The sequence below is a fragment of the Chenopodium album genome, chromosome 21 (genome assembly GCF_948465745.1).
Source record: "Chenopodium album chromosome 21, dcCheAlbu1.1, whole genome shotgun sequence".
In the NCBI taxonomy this organism is placed as follows: Eukaryota; Viridiplantae; Streptophyta; class Magnoliopsida; order Caryophyllales; family Amaranthaceae; genus Chenopodium; species Chenopodium album.
In genome coordinates, this window is record NC_137854.1 from 9,393,939 (window position 1) to 9,419,266 (window position 25,328).

At 33.8% G+C, this 25,328-nt stretch overlaps 3 protein-coding genes and 2 non-coding genes across 5 annotated transcripts; 1 reads left to right on the forward strand and 4 right to left on the reverse strand.

Annotated features, from left to right (window-relative positions):
- Window positions 1-3,728: 3,728 nt before the first annotated feature.
- On the reverse strand, window positions 3,729-3,811 carry TRNAL-UAA (transfer RNA leucine (anticodon UAA)). Its single transcript has one exon. It is a non-coding gene; the product is annotated as a tRNA-Leu (tRNA).
- Window positions 3,812-6,380: 2,569 nt separating this feature from the next.
- LOC145600317 (B3 domain-containing transcription factor VRN1-like) lies at window positions 6,381-8,554 on the reverse strand. The gene is made up of 5 exons (XM_081656233.1): window positions 8,468-8,554; window positions 7,869-7,940; window positions 7,114-7,435; window positions 6,808-6,998; window positions 6,381-6,695 (listed from the first exon to the last, which is right to left on the reverse strand). The coding sequence occupies exons 1-5, from the start codon at window positions 8,552-8,554 to the stop codon at window positions 6,381-6,383; spliced, it is 987 nt and encodes a 328-aa protein (XP_081512359.1).
- A 2,312-nt stretch (window positions 8,555-10,866) lies between these two features.
- TRNAL-UAA (transfer RNA leucine (anticodon UAA)) lies at window positions 10,867-10,949 on the reverse strand. The gene has a single exon. It is a non-coding gene; the product is annotated as a tRNA-Leu (tRNA).
- Window positions 10,950-12,709: 1,760 nt separating this feature from the next.
- LOC145600102 (ras-related protein Rab11D) lies at window positions 12,710-15,305 on the forward strand. Its single transcript, XM_081655987.1, has 2 exons — window positions 12,710-13,106; window positions 14,592-15,305. Exons 1-2 carry the CDS (start codon window positions 12,883-12,885, stop codon window positions 15,034-15,036), a joined length of 669 nt encoding a protein of 222 aa, XP_081512113.1. The 5' UTR covers window positions 12,710-12,882; the 3' UTR covers window positions 15,037-15,305.
- A 1,360-nt stretch (window positions 15,306-16,665) lies between these two features.
- LOC145601855 (uncharacterized) lies at window positions 16,666-24,423 on the reverse strand. Its single transcript, XM_081657933.1, has 15 exons — window positions 24,088-24,423; window positions 23,769-23,857; window positions 22,437-22,503; window positions 22,197-22,309; window positions 21,883-21,949; window positions 21,508-21,556; window positions 21,224-21,309; window positions 20,855-21,120; window positions 20,686-20,741; window positions 19,431-19,516; window positions 18,947-19,039; window positions 18,556-18,871; window positions 17,878-18,395; window positions 17,183-17,417; window positions 16,666-17,095 (listed from the first exon to the last, which is right to left on the reverse strand). The coding sequence occupies exons 1-15, from the start codon at window positions 24,286-24,288 to the stop codon at window positions 16,812-16,814; spliced, it is 2,526 nt and encodes an 841-aa protein (XP_081514059.1). The 5' UTR covers window positions 24,289-24,423; the 3' UTR covers window positions 16,666-16,811.
- Window positions 24,424-25,328: the final 905 nt, after the last annotated feature.

A 25,328-nucleotide genomic window follows, 5' to 3' on the forward strand; every position in this document is an offset into this window, starting at 1 on the left:
TTGCAAATTCTTGTGGTATACCCTAATTAATCAATGCACCAAAATTACCACAATAATATAATCATACATTCATCATTTCATCGTACGTAGTATTGGAAAACCAAATAATAGTTCACTCACCATACTAAAGTTCTTCACAATAAAGGATGGTTGTATCTTGATTACGAACAAGGGTTGCTTACGTTGATTAGCATAAGCGCGAACTTTCTTATCTTCCTCAGAAGTGAGTCTAGTATTTCTAGCTGTTATGAGCTTAGCATCCACATTTGTTCGCATTGTTTTGACTAGCATGTATAATGTACACGAGAAGATTAGAAGAAAAAAACTTAGTCTATCAAATTTGGTTAAAAAAAAAATTAAAAAAAAAAATTGAAAGACATGCAAATAACAATAATGTACCTTTCTCTAATGAACTAGGTTTAGTGGTACCAATAATTTTCTTCATTATTGGGGGGATTTCTCTACATGCTTCAGGGTGGATTGGGTACTCGATCTCACAAGCGCTCATGTCGAAAATGATTACATCAAAACGAGAATTGCCTCTAAATTTGAACATTAAGAAATGACCATGGGACAATGAATAGAATTGTACAAATTCTTGCAAACCATTTTGCAAGAAAGTCTTGCCATTTTCTCTTACCAAGTTGAATTTCCATACTTTACCACTTGGAATCTTTAGGTATATGACATTAGAGAGATCATTTCCATGAGTTTTCATAAATTCCTTGGGAATTTCCTGAGAAATGGTAGTAAAGTTAGAACATACACCATGTATATTATGTTGGCAATAACAATGTTACATTATAAGCAATTTTTTTGACGAGTACATTATTAGTAATTTGAAGACAAATAACATCTAATAGTTTTATTTACAAGAAAATTGTACTTTGAAGTATTAATTTAAGGTGTAATTTAATAGCTAATTAGCTACTATGCCGGCCAACAGGTTGATTCCCAAATCCTAAATTTCACTCTAATATGTTTCAAAAATCTCAACTATAGGCTATTCCAAAATGAAAATAAATAAATTTTTTTGCAATTAATTATCGACAAATAGCTAACAAATATACCAACAAGAGTAACAACTAATTTGCTAATTTTTATTTGTTTAATTACTCAATATTAATAAATAAGTAGCTAATTGCTTTTAGCTACTGCTCTTATCAATTTTAGCGATAGATTAGTTACCAACAAGGCAGCACCACAGACCACAGTTGAGCTTACGTGGTGTGAATGTAAACGAGCTTAGTTGAATTGGTTAAAGTTTTGAAGGGTAATGTCTAAGATAGGATCAAAATCATCAAATCTTGCCATCATAGCTCATTCATATCAAAAAAAATTTAATAAATAATAATAATAATAATAAGGGTTTTTCTATATAGTAACCCTGTTTTTTTTCACTTTTCTACGTTGTGCCCCAACATATATGACTTTCTACACGGTAACCCTAATATACTTTTTGTTTCCATACGGTAACAGTGTCGTTATCCTGCCGTTAAAAAATTCCGTTAGTGGGGCCCACCCTCCATTTATTAATATTATTTTTATCGAATTGGTATTCCGTTAAAGGTTTCGGAGGCTATTTTGGTCCTTAGGGTTCCAATTTGAGCTCAGATTTGACAAAAGAATAATGTAAATGTCTTATTTTGTGTGTTAAAATGTCAACACGTAAATCGAGACATTTCTTAATAAGCAAAACGAGGCATCTACGTTATTTTTTTGCCAAATCTGAGCTCAATTTGGACCCTTAAGGGCCAAAACAGCCCCCGAAACCTTTGACGGAATACCAATTCGATAAAAATAATATTAATAAATGGAGAGTGGGCCCCACTAACGGAATTTTTTAACGGCAGGATAACGGCAAGGTTACCGTATGAAAACAAAAAGTATATTGGGGTTACCGTGTAGAAAGTCATATATGTTGGGGCACAACGTAGAAAGTCATATAATTAAGAATATTTAACAAAAGTTAGACGGTGCAACTACTTATAATGTGGAAAAGTGCCATTACATGTATGTGTAAATGACTAAACATTACTCGTATAACCTTAACCATGTTACCAAAAGATGTTGATAGTAAACAAGAAGAAATGGAAGAAAATCAACAAATGTAATAAAGAGATTAATTAATTAGAGTTTACCAAAGTTTGGAGATCAAATCGAGGCTCAAGTATTATCTTGCAAAAGCAAGCTTTAGGCCACTCATCACTAACCCCATCACCTTCTTCCATGTTGATGAACTCAAGAGTTGAAATTGCTAAATCACAATAATTAATTAACCACCTACCCACTTTCTAATAAACTCTTAAACTCCTCCTTAAAGTGGAGTACTACATAATAAATGGACTTATAAATACTCCTATCTCTTCGTTTCTTGCTGTTTTACCTACTTGATATCCGTACAGTCTCCAATTACAATGCATTAATCAATATCACGAAAATTAATTTTTAATTGCCAAAAGCTAACGATTTTTTGGCGGCGTTAGATAAGAAAACAAAATTTGGAAATATTAAAGTTTTGAGGTCGGGTTTATGTAATGTAAACGGATTAATTATTTATTATAATTTTTACAAATGATACTTAACCCTATTCTAATCTTCGTGTAAAAATTATATTGATAAAATCACTCGTTTACCCTCACTAATCATCTCCTAAAACTGCGTGCCTAAAAGGTGTGTTGCAAGTAAAAGAAAACGGAGGAAGTATTAATTACTTATACCAATTGACACGTGATTTTGTCATACATTCCGAGCTTAATAATATTTTAAGTAATATATTAATTAGTTATCAGACGACCCGAACGCTTGTTAACAAGATTTTTTAATTTGATCAAATTTGTTATAACTAAAACAAATTTAACAACATTTAATATTAAAAACTAGTGAGTAGCCCGTGCGTTGTCCCAGATTGCTACTTCTATAATCATGCAATTGGAATATTTTTTGTAAGGATTTTGAAATATGAAATCGATATTATTGAATGTGTTTTTTTTTAATAATTAAATCGTGTGATTTACACTTATGTACATTTCTTTTTCTCATTTATAGCATGCTTGATATTAAGCTAAGATGGTTAAATAGCCAACTTTATTATAAGTGGTTAGGTGATCGAATCCCCTTAACCTTGTATTTTTATATGAAGTAATTGTGAAATGATGTGGCGTAATTTAAAAGGATGTACGTGGCACATGGACGTTGTTTATAAACGCCTTTTAATATATTTGTATAGATAGTTTTGTATAGATATAATAAAAGTATTTTACAGAAGCACAATAGTTTGAAGGGTTATGTATACGTAGCCCACGGCTACAAATAAGCATTAATTTATGAATCATAACAAAGTCACGCGCAAATCAATGTAATTAATGTAACCTATAGGCTATAGGGCTATGTATATTACGAGTATTTTCCTAGTTTAATTAGTTTATTTTTTTGATGTTTTTGTGCAGTGAAAAGGGTGAAATGAAAGAGTCATACAATCTTGTAGAGGTGTCAATTCAAGTGTTTGGGTCGAGTTCGGTGAAGCCAATATATGAAAGAGTCGTACAATCTTGTAGAAGTGTTAATTCAGATGTGTGAGCCGGGTTCACTGAAGTCAATATGAGTCCATTTTAATTTGCAAAATGTTAAATTATTGTTTCCATACTCCATAATTTCTTGTTAAAAATAATATGAATCTTGTGCTGTGATTTTATTAGTTAAAATGAAAAGGTTTAGGTAAATAAAAATGCTGGCTGTGGGGTTCGAACCCACGCGCACTTATGTGCAGCAGATCTTAAGTCTGCCCCCTTAACCACTCGGGCAAACCAGCTTGGATGAAATTATTTGCTTGCACTTTGTAAGTAGTCTGTTTTTAAAGTCTGACACAATTTAATACTAGTATTGTACTTTGCCGTTTTTATTATACATTAAAGTATACAGTAGAGTAGTACTCTGTGGCCTGTGGGTTTGCTACTTTGCTCTCTAGTTCTTTCCTCAATCGTCATATCTAATTTTCCATCCAGTATTTAAAAATAATTGATCATAAGAAAATTATCATAATCAAATTGTTAAAAGATAACATACACTAAATCTAATGTAATATGTATTCAATTTTATGAAATTGTGTGATCTAGAGAGTGGTTCAACATGTAAACTATAGAAAACGAAAAAGGTTTGACACTAACACATGTTTGATTACAGGTGTGATGTTGTGTTGACTTGTTTAATTAAATGTGTTGATGAAAATTCTTGACATTATCAAACATTTTATGTGTCTGATTCATAACATATTGTTGACTTGTTGTGTAGTGCTATAACAAAATATTTGTTAGCCTAGTTAAAATATTTATAATCAATTCCATAAATAATTGGTTATACATTCTTGGATGAGTTGAGTCATGTTAGTTTTATGTTGGAGTTTCCAACACTAATCCGGCCGGTTTAATTAGCCTTGTCGTATCATAGTGACCCGTTCAGTAAAAAAAGATCGTAAACCTAGCTTGATAGTTGACCCTAACCATTTTATTTTCGTGACATGTCTATGTACATGTCATTTTTTGGCAAATTTATAGAATCCCTTGAATAAAAATCAACTCTGTTTATATGGTAATTTTTACCTTTCTATAATAATAACTTATTTAATTGCTTTAAGAATTAAAATTAGATTTGGTGTTCATATTATGTATTTATGACTATGTGTAGTACTCCGTAGTTGCAGAAAATCAATTTTTACCATAAAGAATTGGATAGTTTTTAGGGAAAATAAATAAATAAATAAACAGAGGACAGTATAAATATTAAGGTTTTTCACCCTAAAAAAAAAAAAATCACAATCACAAATCTAAGAAACATGGAAAACCTATCATCAGCCACAAACATTGAAGATCTTGCTGATGAGTTATTGATCGAAATCTTTATTCGACTTCCGAGTTGTGAAACTGTAATCACAGCAAAAGTTGTATCAAAACGTTGGTTATCTTTACTATCGAACCCAAAATTTGCGATAGAATTCCAAAATCACAAGAAAAATCTCCCTTTTCCGTTGAAGAAACCTCCATGGACGTTTTTGTCGATGCAACTCACCAAAAATACTGAAGGAATGATTCGGAAAAACTCCCCGTTTCACAAGGTATTCAACTCTCCAAAATTCTCCCTTACTTTTCTTCCTTTTCAAGTAAAACTTGTTGCGACGTTTAAGGACTTAATCTTATGCACTGATTCGAGTGATAAAGATGGTCGCAAGTATTATATTTGTAATCCAGTAACAAAGCAATGGGTTGCTCTTCCTTTGATTCCAACTCGGGGGACGTGTTCATGGGCTGGTTTAGTGTGTGAGGATCCGTACTACAATGACATTGAAGGACGTATAGATTATAAGTTCAGGGTTATTGTAATTATGTACAGGAAGTGGGAATTTTATCCTAATTACTTGAATTTAAATCTAATTGTTTTTTGCTCGGAGGATTGTAGCTGGAATGATATTGTTCTTAGGGTTTGGCTTAACCCTAACATGTTACACCCTGCTAAACCTTTAAAGGGTGTGGTTTGTAAGGGAATGGTTTGTGTTCGTTATTATGAATCTTTCGGAATGTTTGATCCATTCGATGTAACTCCTACTTCAAGCCGAGTTATTGAGGCCAGGACTATACCAAAACTTTCTTATCCTAGAGGAAACCTGTTAGAATGTGGGGGAAAATTGATTTCAGTCTATCGTGCTAGATTTGTCAAGCATCTAAAGCGCGACTGTATTCGAATGATGTATAGTGTACTCGATCTCAATGAATTCATTGGGAATAATAGTAATAACGAGGTACGGTGGAAGACCTACAAAAAAGTGAGCTATAACCAGGTCAAATCACCTTCAACTCGTCAAAGTGAAGCACGTATTATTTATATACACCCGACTAATAGTCAGATGATATATGTCTCAACTAATGACTATAAGGTGTATTTATGTGGAGGGTCAGCTTGTTTGCAAAAATTGGGTGAAATTCTTCCAGGACTTCGAGGACATCATGGAGAGCACTATTGCTCTAGTAGACTTGAGCTCCAGTATTGGCCTACGCCAGTTCCTTTGATAAATCAAAATACTTTGTAAGTTTGATTTCACTACTACTCCGTACTTTGTACGTACATTTGTTCATTCAAAAAGAATATTTTTAAATAGATATTTCTATATTATTTCTGCTTTAATTTAGTTGTCACATTACTAGTTCAAATTACATTATCAACATGACTATAAATTCCGGACATAAGATCATATAAACTATAGCAGCCATTTGCAAAACTACTGAATCAAAGTATTTTGACTAAACTTCCCAATAACCAAAAGCAATATAATGAACAAAATATCTGATCTTAGCAGTTAGCACACACACCTACATTCCTACAACCTTCTTTTAGTCTGATTCAACTTCGATTATTGCTGGTATGCTTTCGAGTTTTTCCTTAGCATAAGGAACACGAATTATGTGAACTTTGAACTCTTGTTTCTTGATCAACTCAAAGATGCAGATATCGCCAACTTCCAAGTTGTTACCTAATACAAATTTTCTCCATCCTGCACCCTGCAACTTCATAGTAGTCTTACCATATTTACCAACAGAAGCACAACTCCTCACCGGCCAAGCTTTCCCGGTATCTGTTTGGAGGTTGAATGTGCCAGGGCAAGGCTCATTGTGCAAGAATTTGTGTGCAAATTTTTTTGGTATACCCTGCTTAATTTATCAAAATAAACTTCACTAATTAGACACAATTTAAGAGCAATAATTATGATCAGATGTGTAAACCATGACAAAACAGAGAAATTTCAAACTAATTACTTACCATAGCAAACTTCGAACCTACAAAGGATGGATACATATTCGTAGCAAATGAGGGATGCTTACAGTGATCAGAATAATAAGCGCGAACTCTCTTCTTTTCCTCAGGGCTAAAAGCACTATACCTTCTGTTGTAGGATATTATGAGCTTATCAAATGTAACACTTTGCATCCTTTTGTCTGATCGCGAATGAGCTGAAAAAGTTTAATTTGTAAAGTACATAAGAAATTATAGCAAGTTTGTAAGTAGTCTGTGTTTTAACACTTAACTTCGTACGTACACATTTAATGACTAAAGAAGTTGAAGTACCTGTCTCAGAAGAATTAGTTTTCCTGTTTTGTAAAGGGTTGTTTTCCCTACATGGTTCATGATCAAACGGATACTCGATCTCAGAAGCACTCGTGTCGAAAACAATGACATTGAAATGAGAATTCCCTTTGTATTTGAACATCAAGCAATGCTTATCATTCAATGAGTAGAACTGGGCAAACTCTGGCCAACCTTCTTGCAAGAAAGTTTTGTCATTTTCTCTGACCAAGTTAAATTCCCATATTTTACCAGTTGGAATGTTTAAGTGTATGACATTTGAGAGATCTTTTCCATGTGTACTCATGAATTTCCTTGGAATTACCTAAGAAATAAAATCATAGATGAATTTTATGAATGTAATTTAAAGTCGGAGTATAAACTGTTAGAAAAATGATCAGATTAAATTTCTGTTGAACTGGAATAGGCCACTACTTTTCCAACATACTCTGTAGTATTTTTTTTTTTTTTTTTATAATTTTTTTTTTATTTCATTTGACATGGAAGTATATATATTCGAGTAATAATATCATCAATAATAAGATATACGACATCTACAATTAGTTAAAGCTTAGTCTTTGATACATTTTATTTTCTTTTTTAATGGTAAGGAGAAGGATCCCGACCAAACCTCAACCCTCACAGAGTCACAGTATTTTTGATCCGGTATATGCGGGCTAGACACTTTGAGAGCGAGGGGGGAAGGGTAAGGGATCCCCCACCCTCAAAATGCCTCTAGTGGAGATTGAACCCCCAACCTTGGAAGATACAATCTTTACCACTAGACCAAGCTTGGTAGTTGTAGTCTTTGATATATGACTTGTATATGTCTACATAAGATAACAAGACTATAGCAAATCAGCTTGATCATTAGACAAGCAAGTTGATTTATTATTATTGTATTTTCCTTCAAATAGAACTTTAATTTAATAAATGATCGAATAATTTAGATAGTGCAGATTACACTTTTATTGTAAAGGGTACATTTAACATTTTCCAATTTTGTTTATACATTCAATTGGAAAATATGCTTCAAACAATAACTAAACTACTTCAAACTAAAATTAAGATGTTTGATTATCTTAGCTATATATTTAGTTGAGAAATAGATGCTCCCTCTCTCCCTCCATCAACAATTACTAGCTAGTCACATTGATAGTATAATTTAAAATAACATGACAATAGAAACTCGACAAAGAAATAATATATAAGTAAATATATACTCTCAATTTTGTACTCGTATATGACAAAACACACAATTCAAGCTCAAAATATGTACAAATGAATTACAAAACAAAAACAAGCAAAAAGTTGCACCATATCAATTTACAGAGAAGTTAAAGGAACAAAAAAATACCAGTTTTTGGAGATCATGTCGAATTTCAAGTATGAACTTGAAGAAACAAGCAACATTACACTCAGAATTTTCATCACCACCTGTCATGATGAAGGTGCAGGATTTGACAAATTCTTATTAACTTTTTTTTTTCTAAAAGAGGTGAATTTGAAATTTCTGAAAATCAGAAAATCTCACCAAATATAATAAGCTACTAAAAGTAGAGGTAGTAAGACATAAATGAAGCTAATTTAAGATATGTACAACTGCAACCTAACTACTACTTCTCACAGTAGTAGCAGTAAATATCCATTTATGTACACTTTAGGTCTTTAGTATAGGCTAGTGCCTATAGGAGTAGCCTTGCACTTATTTATTACGAAGTCCATACTACATACTCGGTGTTCATTTTTATTTTTATGATCATATTTTTAAAAACTTGATAAAGCATATTCACATAATGTGTTGTTTTTGAGACAAAGGGAGTGCTTCGTATGTTTGTTTGTTTTTTTTTTTTTTTTTTAAGTGAGGAAAAATAGAGCGAACTATTATTATAATAAATCAATCTTCGTAAGAGTAGTAAGTGTTATGGGGTAATTTTGTACAATGGTTGACCGATAATGATAGTCAACGATCGATGCTACAAGACCATGTCAAGATAGTTAGTGGTGGTCCCTAAAGTAAAGGAGAAATAATAGGTCAACAAGAATAAGTACTCAAGGTTGTTACGGCGTATCTACAGCCTAGCTCAAGTCCACATTCATCCGAAGACCAAGTAAAGATGTCAACAATCGCTTCCTACTTTCAAGGAGACCATCCCCACTACTCTCCAACCATCTACTGTGTACTACCTAAAGTTCTATAAATAGAAGGGTCTTCTTCTCATGAAAAATACACACATTCTACGTATGTATACTAGCCTTATATACAATCATGTAATATCTATTTCTAAGCCCAAGCCTTCCCACCATAATTATCTACTGCCAACCCCAATATACACCCATGAATCCTTCGTATCAATGTCATTTCATCCTTAATAAATCATCCACCTAGACAATCCATTACAAAGGACCTATCTACACTTCGTAAGCCTTGATTCTACTCTATTTATCTCCACATATACAATCCACTAGCCATGCTACTATATTTTAACCCTTCAAGAACTAACTTCCACATATGCTATTCCAATTATCCCCCTGTCATACTAACAAAGCTATACGCCCGACTATGTTTATTCCTCTACATTATTTTGTATCTACATATATTGAGTACACATTGTAATTGTAATATTTGGTTTCGTGCCCATACTATAGTGGATTGGTGGCCTCATTGCCACCCGCGGTTTTTACCCATCTTCATTGGGGTTTTCCGCGTCACCATATTGTGTCTCCCCTCTCTTTCTTTATTTTTCCGTCATTCAATTTCCGCATCCAACATTCCTTATTTTAATTTAGTTGATCTGTAGCCCGTATCCCACATCAAATCCTACTTGACGAAATTTAGCATAAACAGTAAGCAAATTCAAACGCTTTCAAAATTACGAGTACTGCCCGTATGTTATACTATTACGACTACAAAGTATTCCCCCTATCACATATTCCCATAATATTTTACTCCGTACTTGTATTGCCTTTTTGTACAAATTGTTTGTATACTTTGAATGTTTTTTTTAAAAAAAAAAAAATTATAAATTGTCATTATGAAAATATTGTACTATTATTATTGGAAAATTTTGTAATATGTACTACTCCCTCCATCCCCTTTTGATAGTCCCTTATGGGCAAATTTTAGTCCCAAAATGTTCACCCCATTTGCCTTTTCCAACAACCATTAATATTAATTTTTTAACAAAATTTCCTCCAATATGCAACAATAATTGTGCAAATTTAAATTTCCCATGTAAATTTTGTTTTCCTATGTACTTTTATTACTTTCTCTCTCTACTTTTTTGCATACCTAATGTCAATTTACCTTTTCAATGTAATTTTACTATTCTTATTTATGTTTATTAATTCCCGTGAAAATTGCCCAAAAGGGATGAACAAACCCAGATTTGGACAGAGAGGAAATACAGAGAAGAAGAAAATGGAGAGAAATATTTGTGAGAATTATAATTAATTTTATTATCTGAAGAAAGAATATATATATAGAGGGGAGCTAATACAATAAAGGGTATAACAAATTAACAACCCATAACAAACTTCCTAGAAATCCGGGAAGTTATAACTAACTTTGGGCAAAATATTTCTAAGAAGATATTTACTGTAATAGCTTAACAAGGGACTATCAAAAGGGGAAGGAGGTAGTATTATTATTGAAAAATTTTGTCATTATGAAAATATTGGGTACCCAACCCGTTGAACACCCCTATGTACAAGTATGTATTTAAAAATTTTAATTGAAGATTTTTCCAAAATAAATGCTGGCTGTGGGGTTCGAACCCACGCGCACTTATGTGCAGCAGATCTTAAGTCTGCCCCCTTAACCACTCGGGCAAACCAGCTGATTTGTTAGTTTGCGTTGTAATTTAAAATTATAAAAACATACGAAGTAATTAAGAGGACCAATATTTAAATAATGATCAATAAATAGTTGGTGGGTATCGCTTCTCTAGTTGTATATTCATCTTTGGAATACTTCCTCCTTTATATAGTTCTCCTGTTTGTCACCAAATTACTTTGATAATTAGAAAATTTTGGCAAGAATTACCATTTATATGACCATTTATCATCTAATTGCTTGTTAGTATCTCCATTATTCCCTAATATAAATGGGAGATGACAAGAGAAAGAGAATGTCAGTATGTTACACATGAATAGTGTGGAGTGAGTCAAGGAGAGAAATCAATTTTAGAAGAAAGTTGGACCTACAAATGTTGTCAATATTTACGACTTATTATAAACGGCTAGTTTTACGTCTTTTCTTTACCCTGCACAACTAATTGATAATAGTTTGATGCTCAGTGGTTAAAACCATCGGCTAGGTGGCCCGTTTAACCATGAAATTTGCAATGTTAATACAAAAGATTGTAGATTTAATTATGTATATATAATTAGCACTTATCAAATTAATTCAAAATTTTACCAAAAGACATGTTAAAAAGGTAGACAACACATTAGCTCATCTTGTAGCAAGATCTTGTAGCAAGATGGGATGTTAGGGGTAGTTCGAAACTAATTTATATGAACACTTTTGTGCAAAGTATAATATTACTTCGACGTAGCTTAATTTCTAATAATATAATGTCTGCCTAACTCTCTCTCTCTAAAAAAAATAAAATAAAATAAAATAGATAAAAAAATACCTAGTCTAACCTAAGCCCAAATCAACCCAAAATCAAAAAATTTATGAATTCAAATCTAAACAATAACAATTCAACCTACAAACCAATTTTTAAAATAAATTAAAATCAATATCAATATATCAATATATATATATTAAAACTCATGGCAAGACATGATGTTTTGCCATGTGTCAACAATTTTGCCATTTGGCATATGATGTGTCGTCGCCAAATCATACCATAGCATTAATTATTGAAAAACTCTATGCATTAACTTTCGTGTATTAATATTAAATTTAATTGATAAACTCTTCATATGCATGGCATGACAATTTCCCTTGAATTGGACTATAACTCCTTAATAATTACATAATAATAAAGTTTGTAAGAAATTAAACATTACTCCATTTTTATTTTGTGCATTAACTCATAAAATTGTAATCATAGAGTAAAAGATTTTTGTGCATTATGGAGTCGTATATATTTTGACATCAAATTTATAAAGATTTGATTTATAATATTTTTATGATTATTTTAATGTAAAAAAATTATTCTTATAATCAAACCAACTCATACAAGCAACAAACTACTTAAGCTATCATATTAAATAAAAAAATAAAAAAAACCACCACTTAATCTCTCAATGACAAACAAGCCAAAATATATATAGATCGATTAAAGTAATAAATTTATAATGACCCGGGGCATCGCCCGGGCCAATAACTAGTTGAGTGATTATATCTCCAATTTGAAATAGAAATTTGTGTTTCCCAAGAATATAGTGCAAAATAAAAATTTATCAATGTACAACCAATCAAAGGCTGTGTCCCACATTAATTATCTATTCTACTTGAAAATTGATTATCCCTCTAATTTACTCAAAACCCATTAACTTTCCCCTTTTCAAAAAATTTACAGTATATTCTTTTTCACCATATAAAATGTTATAAAATCCCAAGAAAAACATTCACTTTCATTCTTCTCCCTTTTTTCACAAAATCCCCCCAAATCAATTCACACTTTCTTCCTCAACCCCTTTTCAAACAAAATTCAAAACTATTTTCTCAAGATCTACCTTCAATTTTTTTGGGTTTTCAAGAACAAGTAGTAGCAGAATCAGCAGCTTAATCTCAAGCTTTTTCGAGGAGCAACAATGGCGGGTTATGGAGATGCGAGCCAGAAGGTAGACTATGTGTTCAAAGTGGTTCTAATAGGTGATTCAGCAGTGGGTAAGTCTCAGATATTGGCTAGATTTGCAAGAGATGAATTTAGTTTGGATTCAAAAGCAACAATTGGTGTTGAGTTTCAGACTCGAACCCTCGTCATTCAGCATAAGAGTGTTAAAGCTCAGATCTGGGATACTGCTGGCCAAGAACGGTATTTTCCTACTTCATTTTTCTCTCTCCTCCTATTTTTATAAATTTTATTCCTATTTTTATAAGTTTTATGTTTAATTTTTTACTGTTTTTGAAGGGTATTTGATTAATTTATTAATTAATTATTGGTATGATTGGTTCAAGGTTTTAGGTGTTTGATTAATATATTAATGGTGTGATTAGTTGATCTGGCATAGTATTGGCCTTTCGCTTGCTAGTAAGGTGATTTGTTGTTTGTTAATTTGATTAATGCTATTGATAGTGATTTAAAGTAGTTGGATTGGTGTTTTGAAGTATATGAGAGAGAATTTGAGATGGGTTTAAGTTCAATTGTTGGAAAATTTGAATTTTGAGTTTGTATTATTTTACTCTATTAGAAGAATACTTCTATTTAAATGTTGTTTTGTCACTTCTGTTGTATGGAGTAGTCGAGTAGATCTAAATGTACGCGATGCGTGTTTTAAATTAGAAATTATGTACAACTATTATATGAAAAAGAGTATGTGTATGTACGTTCCAGAAATATAGGTGGATTACAAACTGCAAATGAGTCTCTTATATAGTAAAGATTAATTGGGATTGGTTAGGAAATGTTTAAAGGCCAAATTGGGCATTAGTGTGTGTCGGCATTGCTTCGACAATCAACATCATTTAGATCATCCACCTACTTGATTAGCTTTATTTTCTGATCATGTTATGCTAGTAGATTATTGAGTAGGCAGTGATTGGTAAAGGGTAGTATACCTTCTTATTTTATATGACTTGTGTGATCTTTGATGGCTTTGGAGCTTTACATGTCGACATTACCATGGTTTCGTGTTAGATCTTCAATCTAGCAAATCTACCTTGCATTCAACCCTCTAGCAATGTGGATGCTCCATGTTAGTTTGTGACCCTGTAACCAGACATTGATCCTTAAACTGCTTCGTGTGAACTTGCAACCATGTAATTAGGCATTGAGTCATGAACCTCACACAAGGGTTCACTAATTAGTGAGTATGGATCTGTGATGCTCTTGGAACCTCACTCAAGGTTCACTAATTACCGAGTCTGGATCTGTGATGCTCTTTGAGTAGGATGGAGTAATTTCCTTCATAATCACCAAAATGTCTCCGTCTCCTGCTCTGTTGTTCCCACAAATTAGAAAGTACTGATAACGCCTACTTAATGTACACATTATCTAGTTTTTTTTTTTTTTCCTGAATTAGATATGCCTTTTGCACTCGGAATCTAACATAAACAACAATTTCTTTTGCCACTTTGCAAATAAATATTGGGACCAATTCGGCTGTAACTTTTAAGGTATAGTAGGACCGTTCTCTGAGAACCACACGGGATTGACCTTATCTGAATGAGCTACATCTTCCCACATTTTTTAAAAGAGTTTTACTCCTTATCATTTATGCCAGGAAAGTATTTTTGTTGCAATTAAAATATGGTATAATTTGATTAATTCCTGCCTGACACAACTTCGAAATGGCAACAGGTACAGAGCTGTCACAAGTGCGTATTATAGGGGAGCAGTCGGTGCATTATTAGTTTATGATATTACGAAGCGCCAAACCTTTGAGCACATACCAAGGTGGCTGGAAGAGCTGCGTGGCCATGCTGACAAGAACATAGTCATCATGCTTGTTGGAAACAAAATCGATCTTGAGGAGCAGCGTGCTGTTGCAACTGAAGATGCCAAAGAGTTTGCAGAGAAAGAAGGGCTTTTCTTCCTAGAGACCTCAGCTTTAGAATCAACAAATGTGGAAACAGCTTTTAATACTGTCTTAAGTGAGATATTCAGCATTGTAAACAAGAAGACATTGGCTGCCAGTGATGAACAAACTAACGGCAACCCTGCACCAGCAGCTGGGAAGTCGATCTTAGTTCCTGGTCCTGGTCAAGTAATCCCTGAAAAGAAAGGAATGTGCTGTAGTTCGTAAAGTCGTTTGCAATTTTGGTCGTATGTTGTTCACTCTATCATTATTGGTTTTTTCTTAAACATTGTACTGTATTTGAGGATAGAGATTGGAGATGATGAGATTGGGGAGGGGTTTTTGGTTGCTGAATTTGGTTTGTAAAAATCTGTCGGTTAGCTTATTTGGAAGGAGGTACAGCTAGTTGATCTAATGCGTGATATAGTATGGCGCCCTAAATGTTACACATTTTTTTTCGTTCTGTTTAACTATATCAATAGATTTGATTATTTGAAGGTTGGTTGAGTTTGTCATGTTACAATTACGTAGTATTTGTGTTCTCAAAACCTCCCTTAGCTTTTACAAAGTATGTTGAACTTTTGGGCTCATTTGTTGTCGGATTTTGTTTTCTTTCGTTAGTTTACAAAATTAACTTGAGTAATATAAGTATAATTGATTTTTAATTCATTTTACTTAAAAGTATGTACTACCTCCGTTAACTTTTAGTTGCAACTTCTAAGTTACAACTAAAAATTAACGGGGTAGTACATTTTAAAAGCATGACTTTCAAAATTTGAAGTAGTTGACAACGAAACGTCGATACATAATGGGCCCTTGATAGAAGTATTTCCTCTCCCAAAATAAAAGGTTAAGGCTACAGAAGTGTTTATAATAGCTACATTTGAGATCCATGTGTTCATGAGTAATTATTATTTGTCTTATTTTCATTAAAAGAGAAGGAAATATGGCTCCACATTTTGATATCTTCATCAGAAGACAATCCCCATTCCCCACCCAATAAGAAGTAATAATAGCAATTTGAAAATTTGGTTAAAATTAATTGTTTATTTGACAAAATTAAAATGTGCTAATAGGAAAGAAGGTGACTCTAACAAGCAAACTCATTATCATTCTGTAAATGCTTAAACATCAAACAATAATGAGCTGTATTTCCTGAATAGTAAAACAATAATATAACCTGTATAATTATAGGTTTTACAAATCATTTAACTTTAAAAATAGAAAATACATCCTACTCCTTTGATACATACATGGCATAATTGCATGTTGCTTCTTGAAATTATATGTATCAATTTCACTTTACCTTCTTAATTCTTACAATAATTTAATTAGTAGGCTAGTATCTTATTAAGTGCTTCAATACAATTAATAAAAACCCTTATTTTACTTAGACAAAAATTCTGATATAAGATTAAAAATGACATCACTATTATTTCATCCATTACATAATATACGGAGGAAGATACAAAGAATAAGATTCCAATGGTCAAAAGACATATATTAGCCACAAAAATGCAAAACAAGGTCGTCAATTATGAGCAAGTAAGTACTCAGATTGACAGACTTGATTATTGAACACCGACTGTTCGTCACAGGACCACATGGAGGTGAAGATCTAGCACGCAATTATGCATCTGTCCCTTTCTGGGATTAGCTTCACAAATCAGGGCCTACGATTCAAGCAAACACAGCAGCCATGCACAGCTAGATCCAACACGACAGACAGCGGCCGAGACAATCTAACAGGGAATCCATTTCAAGATATAACCTATCTTCCACCTTATCTCGATTTAAGGACTCGTAAGTTTAAAACAGTGAAACCTCTTGCATGTACATAGTATATAAATATAAAGATAAGCGAAAAAGAGACTTTGGATTGCAAAAACTAGATTGTTTGAATGTAGTATAAGAAGATAAGATACAACATCACAAAAATGTAATTCCTCTCTATTGTTCGAAGGAAAGAATACAGCAGATGAAGAAAAGAGAATACCGTTAAACTATAACCCTACCATGTTAACAGTTTCTTCATCCTTCATGTCAACATCGTTGTTGCTTTCTTCCTTCATGTCAGTGTCATTTGCATTAGAATCTCCATTCACCCCACTGTTTTGGGGTTCGGCTATCTCAGCATTACCAGTTTCCATGCGCTTTTCAAGTCTTTCAAGCAGATCTTTACAGTCGAGTCCTGTCACCATCACATTTAAGTTGGACCTCCCCCTCCAGCAACCAATTGCTATTGTCGATGACTTGACTTGGATAGGAAATGATGACACCTGGTCAGCTGCAAGGAATACAATGAAAATAATATGATTGGTTTTATAAGCAACGGTTAATTTAATTGTCCATGATGAGAGCAGTATTGGCAAACCTTCTTTCAAAACTACAACACAACATCCCAGTTCTAGTTTTGATGCTGCCTCAACCAGTTCAGCATCAACCAAATCGCCAAATTTGATGGATTTGTATTGTAAGAGGTGCTTGAAATCAACAATGGGTGCGAGGAGTATTTGCTTGGTTATGTAAGGGAGCAACACAGGCAATCCTTCAGATGATATACGATATCTACATTCTGTGGCGTTACCATCCTTAGAAGTCTGCCGCTCCTGTGATTCACAGCAGAGAATACAAAAACGACTAAGATAATATAACTCTTAAATTAGTAGATGCCTCTCTAAATTTTTCACCAAGGAAATCATGCAGATAATACATCTCTCTCTTGATTAAATTAGCATACGTAATTGAAATATTAGATAAAATGATTAGTGATGTTAGTAGATGCCTCTCTAAATTTTTCACCAAAAAAATCATGCAGATAATAAATCTCTCTCTTGATTAAATTAGCATACGTAATTGAAATATTAGATAAAATGATTAGTGATGATTCTGATGAAGTATATGACTATCCCACCACCCTTCCCCAGTCAGCCCTTCATACACAGAAGATGAAAAAATTACTTGTATATGAAAAAACCACACGTGATTCCAGGAATAAAAGAAATGATCTCACAACTTTGAGCAATAATGACAGAACTGTGAGCAAGAAAACAGATACGAGGTACTTACAAACATCTTCAAGCCAACGGAAGCTATCTTGAGTTGCTGCCCAACAAGAAGATTCAATTCTAAAACCTCCTTAACTGATTTAGATATGTAGTAGATTCTTTTCACACTGTCAGTATCATTATTTCTTGTGACAACATGACCATTGAGAGGGAAAGAGTCATCTATTCCATAAAAAGCTTTGATACTGTTGATTACAGTTTCATCTTTAAATAATATCACAGGGTCAACACCTTTCCATTTGCCTTGTGTTTGTAGCTTCCTCTTTTTCCCGACATTCTTTGGACTAGTTTCTTCTTTATCAAGGCCTTGTTGATCCTCAGCTACTTCCTCTTCCAATTTTGGGCTGGGCAAATCAGCCAAAGAACCCGCATCCGTCTCTGCATTGCCTACAGAAGTTGTTTCACATAGTTTTGCTTCCGAAACATCATTCAAATTGCTTGCTGTTTCTCCAGCTCCTTCAGCAGATTCTTCACTTTTATAAAGCAACTGGACATTTTCACCATTTTTCTCTTGAACAACTGCAATAATTTCAAAAGCTTAACATTAGTCAATACACAAGTTATTTGGTCTTCATTTATCATGTATCTAGAATTCAACAGCTGCACAGTGGATAGTGAAACTATCTCACAACAATGCAGCATTCAGAATGAGGAAAAAGTCAGTCTGATGTCGAGTTACCTGGAAAGGAAGAATGCTTATGAAAGACTGCAATAAAGAAGGCGCCACAATTCTGGTCATGAGGCACAATTCTCATGCAACGTTCCAGGGGAAGACTAGAAATTTCATCATCATTAACTTCAGAGACTGGTGCAGTGTTTGGCTGCACAACATTATTCTTATCATCTTCCTTTGCTTCAGCTACTCCAGCATCACCACTATTCTCAGATGAATCAACTATATTTCTTCCCGATGGAAACATGCTGGAAAGAATACTAGGTCTACGATATTTGGGAACATCCTTGTATGATGATAGCCAAAGGCCTTTGTCTCGGACCTGCAAGTAAATGCTACCATGTCTTTACTTGAACGTGAAAAATCATCACAAAAGATGTGTATTTTACTTGCTTACCTTCCATTTCTTAAGACCAGGACGACGAACTAACAGAGGAAGTTCATTGGAAACATCAAGGAGCTCAAGTGAGTCTCCACACCTCCGCAGGATCTGAACAAGAGATATCAAGAAATAGAAGTACAGATGCGTTAATTATACAGCCGTTACAGCAAAGAAACCCACAGCAAAAGTAAACCAAGAAAATAGGCACCCAATACATAACATAGCTAATCCTTTGGCTTCAAGTGCAAAGCCACATGTCCCTTCATACAAAACTACTCAAATGTCTATTTCCAATTTTCCATATATAGTTGCTTTTTTATGTTTTCCTCACAGAAAATTAGATTAATCCACACTCCATTGGTTATACTAAAGACCCGTGGCTGGAATTTCTCCAGTGCATGCAAAGAAGTTGTTTATACCTCCCAACCCCCAATACGTCAATCAAAGAGGCAACCCAACCAAAGTTTAAATTGTTGAGTATTTGAGGAGTGAGATTTACCTCTGCTACCACAGCCTCATTTTCCACTGGATTCATAGAGCAAGTAGAGTAAACCATTCTTCCTCCAACCTTAAGCAGAGATATGCCTGAAAAAATAATAGATAACCCCTTCACACAGTCAAAGACCGACAATCAATAGCAGCAAATATGTGTTCATTTATATACAGCCAAGCAAAGGACTTGGCGGGCAAATATTTCTTAGGGTGACACTTGTTATCTACTCAACATGTATATGTATCTACTACATGGTTGACATTCCAAAACACTAAGACACCAATTACAAGTACCATCACTTGCATCTACTTCTGTAAATCATTCAGGTTTGAAATCTTTGAATAGACCCAACTAATTGAGGGATTGAAAAAAACTACCATTCTAACCCCATTTTTAAATGTGATACGTATACCTAATGTTAATTAAACTAAAACAAAATATATACATCAAATACAAAATTACAACTTCATTCATAGCCATAACAAAACAAAGTTCTCATAATACCATCACTATTACGGATATAATGATTTTGGACCCAGGTTTCATGATCTCAGTTAAAATTTACCGGGTTCAGATATAATCAAGTTCCAGCCATTCCAGGTCACAAAGATTACATCAAGAACCACTGTTTTTCGGTGATCACAGGTCAGGTCCCTTTTTTTTTTTTATCAGTGTATCCTTCCACAAAGTTCTATTTGTGAATTTAATTCCATCAACAGAAAATTACACCAATTCAAGTACTTTAGAGGATTATTTGAGTTCCAAGCATCAGCAATCCACCAAATCCCTAATCAAAGCTTGGCAGTCAGACTGCCATAATGTGTCTCATACCAACTACCCTTCCTGTTTTTCTTTCTTATTCTTTTTTAGTCTTTTCTCTTTTATAATTTTTTAGTTGTTTGGTATGATTTGGAAAATATGATTACTGAATGAACCTCCAATCTAGATCAACCAAGGATGCAAGATCAACATACACAACAGCAAATCAACAAAAATAAACCCAGCTGATCAATATATATGTTTAAGAAAAGGCCAAAAATTTTCAAGGATGACTTCCTAGGTATTCTGATCAACAGGCAAATCATGTTTGAGAATGTCAACAAATTTGCTAAGACAAAGACTGATATTATGCTCAGTGTGTTTATGGTCCGTTAACTTTCAAAGTAAGTATCATAATTTAGTCCTTTCATGTTTTCCATGATTGAAGACTTATCAAATCTGAATTATAAGATCAAGACAAAATATAATCTCAGAAAGCTACCTCGCATAGCGATCTTAAGCTGTAGGCAATGGAGACCATTGCCCATACCCACATTCCTGCAAAAGATGTGCACAAGGTATAACGGAAATGAAGTTAATCAAACTGAACAGCAGTATGGAGCAACTTGTAAGATATAAAAGAGAGAAAAGAAAAATGAAATCATACTTACCATTTCCTCCAGATGTCAGGGGCTTTCCGAAGAGTACCATCACCACTGCAAGGTACATCACATAAGACACGATCAAAGTCAAGCTGATTTATACTCAATCCTTTTTCAGATTGAATATCAGAAGAATTATGGTGAAATTTGCTGAGTCGACAGCCAGGGAAATCCTGTGCTTCATGATTGGTAACTATCAAATTGGCAGTGCACATCCTCTTTGTTTGATGAATCAGAAGATTGCTTCGTTGAATATCAACATCATTTGCAACAACCTACACAGAGAACAGCCACAATTAGATACTCGTAGCAAGTAGCAGTTGTATGTCAAACATTTCATGATTTTACTGCAAAACCAAATGAATGTACAGTAGTTACCATTCCGGTTGGTAAGGATCCAGGTTCATTTGCACGATGAATAATCTCAAGTAACTGGAAAGTTTTTGATCCTGGGGCTGCACACACTGAGAAGAGGGAATGACATCCATTATAAAACCGCAAAAGAGGGAAAACTTAAAAGCAGTTTGATAACAAAATACAGAAGTCTACTCTTCCCCAAATTTGTGATTAGGTAAACCAGGCACACTAAATTGATAAAGATTATAAAATGCTGCCAAAAGGGTGTAAAGATGCTTTGCAACATAATCATGTCTTATACTTACTGTCGAGTACAAAATGGTTTGGATGCACATCTAGGAAAAGAGGAGGTACCTGTTTAGAGGTGACAATAAAATCAGTATAAATTGTTTTATAATTGTACTCCCTCTGTTTCAATATAAAACACACCTATATAGCTATACATTTCAAGGTCAAACTTTGATTGACAATTCTTTCAAAAAACATTGATAACAATCGTAAGATCTATACCTTTACACTAATATCAAATAGTACATTTCTGATTTTTATTTGCACAAATTTCGCATTTATTTGAATATACTAGCAGTAAAAGCTCCAACAGAAAAGTGTGGGTGCTTCCAATTGCTCATAAAAAAAAAAAAAGGAAAATATAGTACTCGCAAGCATGCAATATAACTCACCATGCTGACTGCCTCCTGTCTTGTTATGTTCCCTATTTCATGAGCTAGCTTGAGGAACTCGTGGAACCTGGAAAGACAATGATGAGATAATCAATACGATGGGTATCCTACATATCAATATCAATTTAACTTCAATGCCTTGAAAGAGGCTCACAAGTGTGTGTGTGTGAAGCAAACTAATTAAGGAACACTTTGAAGATATGATCAAAAAACATCAAAACAAATCAGTTACTAACACATGCCCATGGTAAATGGACAAGCTTTGAGTGGAGAAAGACTCAAATCAATATATTGCAGAGATTATATAGGATTACCTCTCTAGGGTCTGGGTTTTCCTCAGCTGTTTGCGTGAAAATTCCGAATGCCAGGCTAAAGTCTCTGGATACCAAGGCAATGGCCTTAAAGCTTCTGCTTCATCACCAGTTAACTAAGTAGGAGGAAAAACCATGGAAGTTCAAGAAACTGTAGGCCATATTGAGTAATTATACATGAACAATGATGCATTACAGTAGAACCATTAAATAAACTAAAATAAAAGCATGGGACAGAATAACCTCAGCCTGAAGCGATTTGACAAAATCATTCTCCAATTGTGAGCGAATGTCTATACAGAACTGGCTACTGCAAAATTTATCATTGAGGATATTGTAGTAGGTCAGTAAAAGAGGTCAATGAGATATGATTAAAGAGCCCAATAATACAAGGTTCCTTATCAAAATAATCAGTAACACATAAATGGCAGGCAGGCGAAGCACAGCTAATTTGATTGATATGAGGAAAATTGACTCCTGGTACCCCTCAGAGTAGATTGGGATTGGGTTTCCCAACACTTCTCATTTCAAGGCTGATAGGAGCTACATCCTCCATTTTAATTTACTTGCAACACACTATTTTAGCATGCACTTTAAGGGAGATATTAGACTAGGTAATCAGGCAAATTAAGTGACAAAATTTAACCAACGTTAAGAAAGTGATAAATTGCTGCGGTTTAATTCTTATAGCTTAATTCGTCTATTTACCTAATCTAATCACTTCCTCATATAGCGTGCCAAAAAAGTGTGTTGCAAATATAAACTAACAGAGGAAGTATTTTACACAGACAAATCTAAGCCACTAATTTAAATCAATTTCTTCAACTGTAACATGTTTACAAATAAAAAACCTTCCCTAGTTTGTTCCCCACCCATTTTGGTTTTGTAATCTCACCTCCACAAATATTCACTTCCTCATACTCACCTACATCACCAAACAGCACCACCCAAGATAACCGTCATAGCCCATCCTATCAGCTAGTCAGCTATTACCCATTCCCTCACACTCTTTTTTTGAGGAATCCTTCTTATTGGTTTTCCACACCTACAGTAGTCTCTATTTTCCTTCAATTGTCTATTAATGGCAACCTATCAGTCTAGCACTCTATCAGCTAGGTTGTACAACGATAAAAAGAAGCAAAAAGGCCTTTGGCAAGCTTCAGACAACATTGTCCACTCAGCACGCTTCTTAGTCCATGAGTCTCAATAAATCAATATCCTAATGAAAATCACTTCAATATCGAATCTTCGCTGAGTACAAGATTGTGTGATTCACTACTCCATATCTCAATTAGTCCTCAAACTCAAACTCAACAATAATAGACGATTTCTCAGTTTAATTACGCTTATAAATTCGAAAAGCTCATGTCAAAGATGTTCATCAAACCGCCTAAACACATTCGATCTAATCCTAAGTCCTAACACATAACCTTACTCAAACAATACGCAACAAATGAAGAATTTAAAACACATCAATTCTAAAAAAATGCAAGAAATAAGCAGCTGCAAAACCTCAACTAAATCCTAAAAACCAGACAAAACTTTACAAAACAAAAATAGATCAAATGAAAGCACCTGGAATTGATTCGAAAAGCAGCCGGTAGCGGCTTTCGCAGACATTCCATAAAATCATCCCATTCTTCCGGCGCCACAATCCCTTGCTCCTGCCAAATTCAAAAAATCAACAGCCAATTGAATTAACAATCAAACTATAACATAAACAAATATACAATCTAACTATTTCTTTTCAAAAAATATACCGATTACAGTAGTTTTAGTTAATTAAACAATCAGAAGCCAAATTCATATTCATATTCATATTCATATTCAAATTAACTAAATAATAATTCAATTAATTAGAAATCGAGCAAAATAAATAGAGCAGAAACAAAACCTTGTAATAATCTTCAAAAACAGCGTTCTGAGTCTTCAATGGCTCCCAGTTTTCCCTGGTTTTTCTTTCAACATCGCCGGAGTTGTTCTCGGCGTCGGCGGCGGCGGAGGAAGCGTCGGATTTGGAGCCATTTTTCCAGACGTTATCTCTGCTTTGCTTGAAGTGTTTCCGTTGAGTGCGGCTTCTTCCTCTGCCTCCCATGGTGGTTTCTGGAGGAGAGAGAAAGTGAAGCTGGAAAATGGAGAAGAGAGGTTTTGCGGTTGATGCAGCGGCAATTGGAAATGGAAATGGAAATGGTAATGGAAATGGAGGAAGTTGGGAGAAGTGAGGGGGGTTTAAGTTAATGGGCTGGGCTTTGATGAAAGTATATTATAACTCAAATTAGTAATCAATTGTATGATCACAAGGTGTTACACTTTTTAATTTTTTTTTTATTTTATTTTTTTTAAGGAGTCTCAAAGACACTAATTGATGAAAGTCATACGACATGTACAATTAATGATTAACGACAAAGAAAATAAATTTAACAAAATCAAAAAAGAAATAACTGGAGAAGGACTAAGTATCTAAATACATAGATTTAACAATTCGACACATTCTCGATTCGTTGTCTCATACTTTTGAAAATAGATCATAAGGAGTAATAGTTTTGATTAAAGATAATAATACAAATAATTGATAATAGTTATTTAATCAAAATTTGTACTATGTAACTTTTTTGAGTTTTTCATTCAATAGTATAATTTACTTCGTATTAAACAATATTATTTAGTCATTAAGTGTAACTAACTACTTGTAAATTGATCTTATATACTAAGATCATCTTATACAACTATTTTGCATTTCTCTTTTACTCCTTTCTTCTTACTCATAATATTTCCTTGTTTTCCCATTTTAGGGTGTACTAATTTACTTACTCTCGTTCTTTTGTAGGAAATCTTTTCCTCTCAACTATTTTAGTATTATGCCAATTGGTTGTTGGTGTAGTGGTGATTGAAACTATACTTAGTAAGAAGAATTCGTGTTCAATCCCCCACAACAACAATTGGGAGGGGACTGGAACGTGTGGAAGTCCAGAACTTAACCTCCCAGATTTGATTCAACAAACCAAGGCCCTGTTCTTTTGAGCTTCTGGGCAGAGCAGAGCGGGGCAAAGCAGATTTCAGCAGAGCAGAGCGGGGCAAAGCAGATTTCAGCAGAGTAGAGCATATTGAAGCAGCTATTTTCAAGTACTCTTTTTA